At 45.7% G+C, this 12,430-nt stretch overlaps 1 protein-coding gene across 4 annotated transcripts in view; it reads right to left on the minus strand.

The window, feature by feature from the left end:
- Positions 1 to 12,430, minus strand: part of SYNE2 (spectrin repeat containing nuclear envelope protein 2) — a 252,356-nt gene that overhangs the window by 100,061 nt on the left and 139,865 nt on the right. For all 4 annotated transcript variants that reach the window (XM_066629628.1, XM_066629621.1, XM_066629615.1 and 1 more), the window contains 4 exons: positions 9,032 to 9,214; positions 7,799 to 7,873; positions 1,653 to 1,892; positions 812 to 991 (listed from right to left, as the gene is read on the minus strand). In XM_066629628.1, coding sequence (XP_066485725.1) covers positions 812 to 991; positions 1,653 to 1,892; positions 7,799 to 7,873; positions 9,032 to 9,214 — 678 coding nt within the window. The remainder of the gene's footprint in view (positions 1 to 811; positions 992 to 1,652; positions 1,893 to 7,798; positions 7,874 to 9,031; positions 9,215 to 12,430) is intronic.

Raw genomic sequence — 12,430 nt, forward strand, 5'->3', positions numbered from 1 at the left:
GGCTGCAATCCTATACCCACTTTCTTGGGAGTAAGCCCCACTGAACACAATGGGGCTTACTTCTGACATAGGATTGCATTGTAACCAGTCTGTGGCTAAAGCCAGGCAACCTCTAAGCACAGAGAAAATAATTCAGCAGAGCCTGAAATCCCATTACAGGTAGTTACAGGCAGGTAATTATAGATTGCCAAGGGCAGGTCTGACAGCAACCTGCTTAGATTCTGATTTATTTGTGCTCATCTCTAAAGTTCTACACACAATTCACCTTTTGCCTCTTTTCCTGGTAAGAGCATATCTACACCTTATATGTCAGCCAGACAGCTGGAACCGGTATAACTACCATGGCTTTTTATTAACCACAATAGCCCATACACAGGTGCAATATATCTCTGAATGCCAGGTGTTGGGTGGGGGGGGGCAAAGGGAGGGGTAGTCACTGCTTCTGAGTGCCCAGAGGCACCAGGCAGGCTGCTGGAGAGAGAATGCTGAACCAGGTGGGTCTCAGCCTGATCCATCAAAACTATTCTTGGTTCACCAAACGAACCCTAAGAATTGAAAATGTCTTTTTAGGAGATCATAACTCATTTGCAGAACAACAGGTTTTTTGGTTGGGAGCTAAATACATCACCACAGGCACCAAATTTTTGGTGTGCAAGGATGGGATATTAAGCTTTCAATGAATCAAAATAAACAGCCAGACAGACTTGGATGTTGTCTAGTAAAGACACACGCTTGTGTCATCGAATGCCATCATGACACGCACATGCAGCACTTCCCACAATAGTGACTCTCACAGTGGCTGCCTCTTTACCTGTTCTGTGTTCTTGTCCTGGAGCATGCCCTGGACTTTTTCCAAGTTGCGCTTCACATCTGTAAGTTTTAAGGAAAGGCTCTCTGCTTCTCCCTGAAGGCCCAAATGATCACTGGAATGGCTGTCTTTGCAATTCTCCAGCAGAGATATCACTTTCTGCTCAATCTCCAATAACATAAGCTGGGAAATCAAGCAGTTAGTCATTCAATACTGCAAAGCTTCTTTGCTGACAGACTCCTTGCACAGAGAAGGGATGTCAAGTAGATCTAGAAGTGACCCATTTCTCCTTCTCTGTTGTTTTGAGAAACCTCCTATGTGTGTGTGTACTGGGGGGAATCAGAGAAGGATGAGACAACCAACCATTGCAAATTCTTTTAATTGTCATGCATATAGGAACAACCCTGAAGCTTTTACATCTGTGTAACACCTTCCCCGTTTCATTTTCCTGTTTCATTTCAAGACAGGGCAGAGTGTCACAGTCCAGCTGGGAAAATATAACTTGGGGGTAGAGAGGATGCTTGAAGGAAAAGGCCAGGCGAGTTAATCACCTCTCCCCTCCTGCAAATGCTCTATTCCTGACCCTGCAGGCACTTTAGGGGTTGGTAATTCTGTGTTTGCCATGTAAATCTAGCTCCCACCTAGCGCCCAATGAACAAACCAAGAGTGTGGAAAACGGAGATGCCCCTGAATCCAGCAGGGCACCATAACTCACAGCTCCATCACAAAAAGGGCTTGGGAGCAGAAGCAGGCATGGTTGCTATTGTGTAGGCATGCCTAAGTGGGAGAGAAAGGTGACTGGTGTATGAGACGGCAGCAGTGAACTTTGGCCAGCTCGTCTTACCTGGCATTCAGCAAGGTGCTTCTCCAGCCCCTGCTGCATTTGGTGGGTCTGGGCTGCCGACCTCAGGGACTCTTTGGTTTGGTCTAGCCACAGCTCCAGTTCAGCAACTTGTGCTTGGCACACGTGGAGGACTTGAGCAGCCTCAGGGGTAGGCCTTTCGGGGTCCACCGTCTCTTTGGAATCTCCCAGTGCTCTCCATGAACCCTCGGCAGTGTTTGTGACTGGGGCAGAGGATTCCCCCTGAAGCAAAGGAGAGGCAAACACAGGATTAACAGTGAAACCCAGAGCAGATCACTTGTGCATGAAAAAGCAGAGCGAGACCAGTGCGCTCCTCTCAACCGGCAGGATTTGAAAAAAAAAAAAGGAAAAGTAAACTCAACTGCTCATCACATGACCTGTCGCAACAGGTTTCTTAGCAGCCAATTTGCATTTACACAGGTAGGCCTGAGCTCACAGGAAGTTGGCTGAGTCATAGTTCATTAAGCAGCGATCCCAGAGGGACAGGGAGGTGTTTTTCTGGCACTCTTTCGTACTCAAAGCCAGATCACAGGCCGCTGTGGAACATTTACTTGTTACTGCTGGGACTTAGGCTGAATCAGGATTCAGGCAACGAAGAAAATAAAAAGGAAGACGAAAATTGAAAAAGAACAAAACAGAAGGGAAAAGTTGCTTGAGGACACAATTTGGAATAAAAAGTGTTTCCAACAGCAGCCAATCAGATGCTTCTGGAGAAGGAGGGGATAAAGGCAATAGCTGTCCCCTGTTCTATAGCCCCAGAATCTGGAAGAAGATGACACTGCCTTTGAAAATGGAGATTCGGTTTAGCTGTCAAGGCTACTGGGAGCAGGTGCATGCAGTGGCGTAGCTAGAGGGGGTGCAAAGCATTTGAATGTGCCATGCAAGCAGCCCCTCCCCCTCCCCTTTGGAGCCATTCCGTGTGGCAGGAGTAAAACTGAGCTGGAGAGGGAGGGGCCCTTTGCACACTTTGGTGAGACTCTCTGCAAAGCTTTAATCCCTCTAACCATGCCACTGAGTTCACTATACAATCTTGCTCACTGTATAAACTAAGGTGGAGTTGTCTATGCAGTTTCTCTGGCTCCTGCATGAAAATGCACCTGCCAAAATTTATTCATCAAAACAGCAGTTAAAGGTACAAGAGCCCTATAACGTCGCCTTTTGCATTGAATCATTCTATAGTTCATGTCCTGTGGTTGACTGCATTACAGCCACATAACAAAGTACAATTGGTTCAGAATATGGCAGCTGGATTAGTAACTGGTATTGGTTGCATGGAACAATGCTTGCCATGCTAAATGACAGTCACTGATGTCCAGCTTGTTTTTTGGGTACAACTCAATGTGTGAGGCTCATTCTGTGTTCTAGTTCATCTCCACTGCTCACCACTAACTGTCCATTTTTATGCTTTCTGTATCTAATGTAGACTGGCAGCCCAATCCTATGCATGTCTACTCAGAAGTAAGCCCCATTAGAGTCAATGGGGGTTACTTCCAAGTAAGTGTGGATAGGACTGGCTCTGTAAATCATCTGGGAAGGAACACACAGTGAGCCAAGACAACAACTGAGATGGAAATGCATTGAAAGAGCTTCTGATTTATTCTTGACATTTAATTTCTAAGAGAAGCTATCTGATCCCAGGAAAACCATTTTCCCAAATTGTGGCGAGCAGCCTGCTCAGAGAGTAAAGTCAAATCCAGCCACAGAGATTAAAATTCTTTTAATCTGGTGATTAAGTAGGTGGTGGTTGCCATGTTGGAGGAAAGTAAGAAGAGATACAGTGTAGAGATACAGCGATACAGATACAGAGATACCATGTACAGAGATACAGTCATATTCTTTGGTAAACTGACATAAGGCCAAACTATACAGTGCACTAAGCCCTGCACGATCACTAATTTATTTCTTTTTGTATGTTAAATAGTAACCATGTGAAGGAATCAAGATTGGAACTATGGCTCTAACATTTTTCCTCCTGCTGCTGTTGCAATCCAGATCCCTTCCTGTGGCTATTTCTTCCAAGAGCAAAGCTCCCATTGATTCTAATAGGAACATACCTCCAAGGAAAACAGCAGCCACGTGGGGAGGGAAGGATCCAGAATGGGATCGCAACAGGGCAAAAGGGTTAAAGTTTCCCCTCTCCCCATGCCATGGTGTTGATCTTGAGCACCTCCCTCCCTGAAGTTATTTACCTTAGAAAAGACCAACTCTCAAAAACAAACTATGGGTTTTGAGGCATCCTGTACTTTGGCCCTTTGTGCTATAGAAATAGGTGCACTATTGCGTTTCCTTCCTTCCTTCTGCTGAAGCAAATGCCCAAATCGGCTTACAAAACTCCATAATAAAAAGTACAATGCATAAAATCAATAAGTATTCTTTGAAATTCTTTGAAAAAGTCAACAGGCATGTGGATGCGGGAGAACCCGTGGACATTATATATCTGGACTTTCAGAAGGCGTTTGACACGGTCCCTCACCAAAGGCTACTGAAAAAACTCCACAGTCAGGGAATTAGAGGACAGGTCCTCTCATGGATTGAGAACTGGTTGAAGGCCAGGAAGCAGAGAGTGGGTGTCAATGGGCAATTTTCACAATGGAGAGAGGTGAAAAGCGGTGTGCCCCAAGGATCTGTCCTGGGACCGGTGCTTTTCAACCTCTTCATAAATGACCTGGAGACAGGGTTGAGCAGTGAAGTGACTAAGTTTGCAGACGACACCAAACTTTTCTGAGTGGTAAAGACCAGAAGTGATTGTGAGGAGCTCCAGAAGGATCTCTCCAGACTGGCAGAATGGGCAGCAAAATGGCAGATGCGCTTCAATGTCAGTAAGTGTAAAGTCATGCACATTGGGGCAAAAAATCAAAACTTTAGATATAGGCTGATGGGTTCTGAGCTGTCTGTGACAGATCAGGAGAGAGATCTTGGGGTGGTGGTGGACAGGTCGATGAAAGTGTCGACCCAATGTGCGGCGGCAGTGAAGAAGGCCAATTCTATGCTTGGGATCATTAGGAAGGGTATTGAGAACAAAACGGTTAGTATTATAATGCCGTTGTACAAATCGATGGTAAGGCCACACCTGGAGTATTGTGTCCAGTTCTGGTCACCGCATCTCAAAAAAGACATAGTGGAAATGGAAAAGGTGCAAAAGAGAGCGACTAAGATGATTACGGGGCTGGGGCACCTTCCTTATGAGGAAAGGCTACGGCGTTTGGGCCTCTTCAGCCTAGAAAAGAGACGCTTGAGGGGGGACATGATTGAGGCATACAAAATTATGCAGGGGATGGACAGAGTGGATAGGGAGATGCTCTTTACACTCTCACATAATACCAGAACCAGGGGACATCCACTAAAATTGAGTGTTGGGCGGGTTAGGACAGACAAAAGAAAATATTTCTTTACTCAGCGTGTGGTCGGTCTGTGGAACTCCTTGCCACAGGATGTGGTGCTGGCGTCTAGCCTAGACGCCTTTAAAAGGGGATTGGACGAGTTTCTGGAGGAAAAATCCATTATGGGGTACAAGCCATGATGTGTATGCGCAACCTCCTGATTTTAGGAATGGGTTAAGTCAGAATGCCAGATGTAGGGGAGAGCACCAGGATGAGGTCTCTTGTTATCTGGTGTGCTCCCTGGGGCATTTGGTGGGCCGCTGTGAGATACAGGAAGCTGGACTAGATGGGCCTATGGCCTGATCCAGTGGGGCTGTTCTTATGTAAGTAAAACCATTTTTAAAACAAAAACAAAGAAAAACACACACACACACACACACACACACACACACACACACACACACACACACACAATAGAATCATTGGGGGGTGGGTAACTGGTTGGCAACCTTTAGTCTCGAAAGACTATGGTATAAGCCTTCAGCACCCGGTATTCCCAAGCGGTCTCCTATCCAAGTACTAACCGGGCCTGACCCTGCTTAGCTTCCAAGATCAGACGAGATCAGGCACATGCAGGTAACTATTTGGTCCAGAAAGAAGCAGCCAAGCCACAGCCCTATCACAAAGTCGCAGAGGGCAGGTATCAACCCATCACCCAAAGGGCAGGCAAAACAGATATGTTTTGAGCCTTCACTGAAAAGCCACGAATGGGGAAGCAGGGGTTTGGTTCCTGGAAAGGCAACTTTGAAACAAATGTTTTCATACTTCAACACTAGGTTGGCTGAATCAAAGATTAATTTCAAACCCACTTTATATATTTCAAGTGGTGGTGGACACTTGCGTCAACACAACAGGTTCAAGACAGCATTCAGCTATCTACCCTACTTGACATTTTAAATATTTTCTATAGATACAGTTTGAGAGATAGACAGATTTCATAATAGACCCAGAACTTTAGAGCACTGAGGTTTGTACATAGTAATCCTTACAGCAATCCTGCAAAGAAGATGAGAATTAATCCTACGAGGCAGAGGGTTTCCCTAAATCTATCTATGCCTGAATCTTACAGATTCAGACCGTCAGTGAAGGAATACAGCTTGCTGGGCTTGGGGAGTGTCAGGCTTCATGTGGGGGCAGGGCGGTTGTCATCCTTGGAGCTTTGTTCCCTGCCTCCCAGGCCTTCCCAGCAAGGGAGAAGAGGTAGAGAGAGGGGTTATAGCACCCTTCTCCTTCTCTCTGTCTCTTGAGGGTGGTGCTCAACAATGGCAGCAGGAACTACTCCACACCTTGCCCTCCTCTCCCTCATCACAGGCATCCCTTATGAAGCCCTCTCCACTCCACCCTTCCTCCCTCACCCTCCTCCCACTTCCTTTGTGAGAGCCTTCAAGGGGCCTGGGGCTCTGGTCCCTGCCTCTCTCCTTTCCCTTGTGTTTGGTGGAACAGACAGCAGGATGGGCATGCCCAGGGTCCTGGCAGTCTCTCCTCCTCCTCCTGGGGCTTTTGTTGCCAGTCTGGGGACCCTCCCCCAGCCTCTCCAGGTAAGTTGGGGCAAGAGGGAACAACACAACAACAACAACAGTATTTATATACCGCTTTTCAACTAAGAGTTCACAAAGCAGTTTACAGAGAAAAATCAAACAACTAATGGCTCCCTGTCCCAAAAGGGCTCACAATCTAAAAAGATGCAAAAAGAACATCAGCAGACAGCCACTAGAACAGACAGTGCTGGGGTGAGGTGGGCCAGTTACTCTCCCCCTGCTAAAAAGGGGCGCACCCACTTGAAAAAGTGCCTCTTGCCCAATTAGCAGGGGAAGCAGCTGACCCCAACAGGGACCAATAGCATTCACACAAAAGGGATACTGTGATTGTGCAAAATGGTGGCAATGGACTGAACGCAAACTAGACATGCACATGACAGCTGTTGGGCTACAAGCCCAACAGACCTGGCCTGCTTCTGATTTGTTCTGGTGAGGGGCCTGGGTTGTCTAAACTGGGCCCTAATACATTTGCGGCCTTGGCAAGATCTGAATCCAGGGACCTCGTAGTTCATTCTCTCCTAACCCACTATGCCCTGTCACCTTTCCTCAGCTGACAGAGAAGAGAGCTACCTGCTTTGCTAGTCTGTCCACAACTCCATGACTGGAAGCCGGAAAAGGGGAGTGGGGCACCCCGGATGGATACATTGACAAAAGCAGATGAGATGAAGGAGATGTGGAAATGAGGCAAGACTTTTGATATTTTCCAGTGTGAATAGCAGGACATAAAGATAAATTATGGTAACACTGCACATGAATTACTGATATAGTGAGTGCACATGAAATTTGTCACAGGGTTTCTGCACAGATTCCTACATGGAGATGATGAAGCTTTAATCAGAATTGTTCTCAATCTGAGTAGATAAACATGTCTATTCCCCTCACCCTCCAAGTTGCTGAAGCAGGAGGCACCTTTTTTACTTTTACTTTACCTTTTACACCTGTTACTGCTGAAAGCTTTCACAAAAATTCACCCTTTAGGCTCAATCATCCATACGATACATTAATAATGATGGCAGAACGAAGGCATTTGCTCCATAGGAGGAAGATTAGGAGAACCTGGCCATGCTGCTTGTCTCTAGAGATATTGTTTAGCAGCTCCTACCATAGTGACATTGATGCTCAAGTATGTATATTGCAAAGAATTTGCCATTGACAATTTCACAACGTGCTGTATCTTACAATAAGACACTAAACTCTGCATTATACTTACTTCACTGTGGAATGAACTGTCTTCTGCTTCTTCAACCAAGGAAGGCAGAAGGGACAGGGAGCCTCGCTTTTTGAGCTACAACGTACATGGAGAGATACAGTCTAGTTATTCACAATAGCAGAAAGGATCTTATTTTCTGTCCTCTTCTAAAGTTAAGGTTCAGTCAGTTTCTCACAAGTGCTAAAAACCAGTGAATCCACAAAAAAGCTGTGGGCACAATTGTGTCCCATGGATTTCAATGGGAGAGTTTTACACATATGTTGAACTCTCCAATGGTGTAGCTGGGAGGGGATGAAAGCACTAAGTTTTGCAGGGAGCTTCACCTTGGTGTGCAGAAGATCCCTCCCCTTCAGAGTCATTCTGGGTGGTGGAAGCAACTTACTGCCTGGAGTGGGTCCAAAGGGGAGGGGGAAGTGCCATTTGCACATGGTGAAGCTCCCTGCAAAACTTAGTGCACCCCCTCTAGCTACACCACTGGAACCCTCTTTTTGAAATCAACAGGCCTTAAAACACGCTCAACATTTTTTGGACCACCAACCCCAAAGCAAAGTTCAAAGCAAAGACAGTTCCATAGAGTGTCCAAATGAGCCACAAAAAACACGAAAGCAGTCAGAGGGTGAGTGGCAGAAAAAGACTGGAGCTCATTGTGGTAGTAGAAGACAAGACTTTCCTAAATGACAAATCGTTACAGTGTAAATATGCCCTCTTTTTCCCCCTGCAGTCACCATTACAATGAGGGCCACTTACAGGAACTTAAGGCAAGCTGGAAAGAACTTCAACAGCCTTGACATCATCCCTCAGAACGCAGCCCACAAGTCTAGCTCTGAATATTGTGGATACAGTATTCCACCATATCTATTTGTCAGCACGTAAAAAAGGCAGAACTACACATGACTTCCCAAAACAGCATATCTGAGACTAGTTCTCCCCTGATCTCACATATGTATCAGAATGAAACATGTGACATGACACCCCACATTTCTCCAAAACCTTGAATGATACAGAGCAGGTAGACACACAAAATGGACGACATACTATTCAGTAAGCACTACAGCACATTAAGGGGAATTGGGAGAGAACTCAACATGAGCATGAAATTTTGAGTTGCACTGACATGTCTCTGGTAACATGTAATTCTGGCCCAAAATAATAACCCAAACGAGCTTCTGTTCACACCTGACCACATTTCTGTGAATACACTTGGAGGAACACGTACAGTGGGATCCCACCTACCTGCCATTCAGAGCCACTTCTGCTTTCTTCTGGTACTTGTGATTCCAAAATATCATCATCTGATTCAGATTCTTCTTGCCGTTGGTGAAGTTCCAGCAAGGAATTCTTCATAGTTGTTAGGATGTCCTCCTTCCTCTGGCACAGTTGGTCAATCTGGCGTTTTATCTTTTCCATCCTCTCATCCTAAGAAGAAAAAGGTGTTCAGAGGTGACAATTTATATGATCGTGGGGGGGGGGGCAACAAATAGTCAAGAACATCTTACTGTGATGTGATCTGCAAGGGTCTCCTCAGCTTTTTTCCCTCCATGGAGACAATTCCCCATAGCTGCTGCAAACCACAGGGAAGGGGCACAACCCAAAAAATTGCAGCCTCCCAGATGCATGTGCAACTGGTCATGTCTTCGTGGGGAGTGTGGAGGTTCAATGAGCGCCAGTCTGGATGCTCACAGAACCTGTCAGGACTGTGGGAGTGGAATTCCTGGAGGGCAACTGGCAATGGTCAGGAGTTCCTCCTCTTATGAACAGACAGTAGCTCAGTCATATCATATAATGAAGCTAGTAAGGCCAACTAATAGGCCAACCACTTCCTGCTTGCAACTTTGGAAGAGTTTTTTTTAAAAAAGGTTTTACCTATCTCAGGAGGAACAAAACTGGGAATAACTAAGGAAGGGATATGCAATTTGTATGCAAGATGATATAAACATCCCAAGAAAATTGAAGCAAGATTCTCTCTCTCTCTCTTCTCTCTCCCCCCTTCCCCCAGTGTTCTCACTAAGTGTACTGTTTATGTGTAGGCATTAACCTGACAATTTAGCAATGATGTACTTTAGTTAGTGCTTAATAATAATAATAATAATAATAATAATAATAATAATAATAATAATAACAATAACAACAGTATTTATATACCGCTTTTCAACTACTAAACATTATGAGTCTACTTACGTAGTGATCTTACTAAAGTTAGCACAGCAGATCACCAAGCGCATATGCATGGATTCCTGGCCTTTCCACCTTTATGATTTTAAATGGCTCATGTTCCCCTTTAACATATTTATCTATCTGTTCTATTCCTGGTTAATTGGGCCTCCTTACAGATACATGTGCAGGCAAGGGAGAGGAGATTGCCTATGGTACAATCTCGTGTGGCTCTTGTATGGTGTCTAAATACAGGTGTGTACCACTTAACAATGGGAATATGTTCTCTGATCCTGTTGTTATGCAATTAGGTCATTAAGTGAACATTCAGTCCAATCTATTGCCTTTGTTGTGTAAACAGATGCTCCCTGACAGACACTAGCTGGCTGCACAGGCTCCTGGAGATAATTTGCCTTTTCTTTGCAATAAGAGCCTCTTTGGGCGCAATCCTAAATGTGCCTTATGCCGGCCCAAGTCCTTTGCCTCTGTGGCTGGAAGCTGCGTTGGAGCTCCGCAGCAGCTCCGCAGATGCTCCGCAGCAGCTCCCGCACCACCGCTTGTGTCAGCGCAGTCACACCGACACAAGCAGCAAAGGTAGCCGTGGGGGGCATGGGAGGGAGCGTTTCTGGGCAGGGGGAGGGCGGGCGAGGGCCGGAGCCGGGGGCAGATGGGTGGGTGCGTGGGGAGCCAGGGGTGGGGCTGGGACCCGGCAGTTATGCTGGATCCCAACCACTGTCCCCGGAGATAACGGAGTAGCTTCCAGTTGCTCCGCTCTCCTCGAACTTGCGCCACCTGCAGAGGTGGTGCAGGTCTGAGGAGACCCATAGGGGCATGCAGCCCTTACCCAGGGATAAGGGAAGAGCTTCCCCTTGCCCGTGGCTGAGCCGCTGCACCCAACAAACCTGCGTTGGATGCAGCGCAAGCCTCCTGGCTTGCCTGCTCCAGCGGAGGTTTGGATTGCACCCTTTGTGGTGTAAACAGACACTCTGCTGCAGGCTATGGGAGACGTGATTGCCTCCTTAAGAGCAACTTTATTGTACTTTGACCACCATCATATATGCAGGCCGTTGTTAAGCGAACGGTTGTGAATCAGTGCACACCTGTACTGAAATTCCGCTGGCATGGTCACTGTTACGGTTTTTCCTATTAATCAGCACCTCCCCTCCTGAATGCCCCAACAGGATGGGCTCACATCCTGCTGGATCCACTTGTGAAGTGTATATCCACAAACATGGAGAGGCACAATGCAGGATTAACATTTCGACTATTGTTCCAAAATGGTATACATGATACCAATGATCCTATATATACTCGCCCATAAGGCTCATGCAATACAGCAGGGGTTATTTTCAAGTAAACAGACACAGCACTAGAATACTAGTCTACTGTAACTAAAAACTATCATTCCTTACATCAGCCTTCCCAGATGTTGCTGAGAAGTCTGAGATTAATCCCACCAAAAACTATCCTGCTGTCCTTCGTCTCAGTGAAAAATTAAGGCACACACTGACACACCCCCATACCAGATACAGTGTGCATTTTTCCTGCTGTAAGGTAAGCTCTCCTTTCCCATTGCCTTCACACCTCAACTGACACATTCGCCTGGCTCTGATCCAGGAATGATCCAGTAGATGTCCATCTTAATTTTTAAAAAGACACAATCCATTTGGGCACCTGCTACATGGATTCAGTGCCTTTTTACAAAAGTCAGTTCTGCAATGCTTTAAAACTGAAAATGTTAGTCTGAGGGGCAGAAAGAAAGTGACTTCACTGCAGTAAGGAGGGTCAGCCAATCAGCACTCTGGCTTCTGCCAGAAACAGGAAGAACCAGTTTTTCCCACTTTCAATTCATTTCAGATGTTTTGTACATCTGGCCAGAAAGGTGTGAGTCCTGATCTATAAGAGGCTCATCACTCAAGAGACGTAGGTTGGTATGCAACCTTATTGTATTTTTCATACGAGTATAACGCTGCTGTATTTTTTTATTTCTGTACAACACTCTCTGCAGCTGACCAGTCTGTTGAGAGGCAGGTCACCCTCTTCTGGAACTGCCCTTTGCTTTGTTTACAGTTTGAGTCTGAAAAACAATTATACTCTTGCAGCCTGTAAAAATGTTAAAGCAATTAGAAGTCTGAGTAACTACAGATAATTTACATGGCAAAGAAATAGCTGCAAGGAGGGAAGGACCTATGAAGAGCCATTAAATACACTGGGTCACAGATCTGTATTTTCCACTCTATAATAAACACAGTGTCCAGTTGTGGAAAGTCTTAGCAGATGTCACGCCTACCCATTAAGGAAATGTTTTAAATGCAACCTGTAGCACACATGCTGTGCTTTGATATGTGGCTATAACATGCTTTGTGCATACATGCTGAAATGTAATGTGTGAAGCAACTCTTGGTTATGACCAAGAGAGCACTTTTAAGTAAACCCATCAGTCCAATTACAAGAAAATGTTAAAATATTGTTTTGTTTTTA

This window comes from Tiliqua scincoides, chromosome 1, assembly GCF_035046505.1.
Source record: "Tiliqua scincoides isolate rTilSci1 chromosome 1, rTilSci1.hap2, whole genome shotgun sequence".
Lineage (NCBI taxonomy): Eukaryota > Metazoa > Chordata > Lepidosauria > Squamata > Scincidae > Tiliqua > Tiliqua scincoides.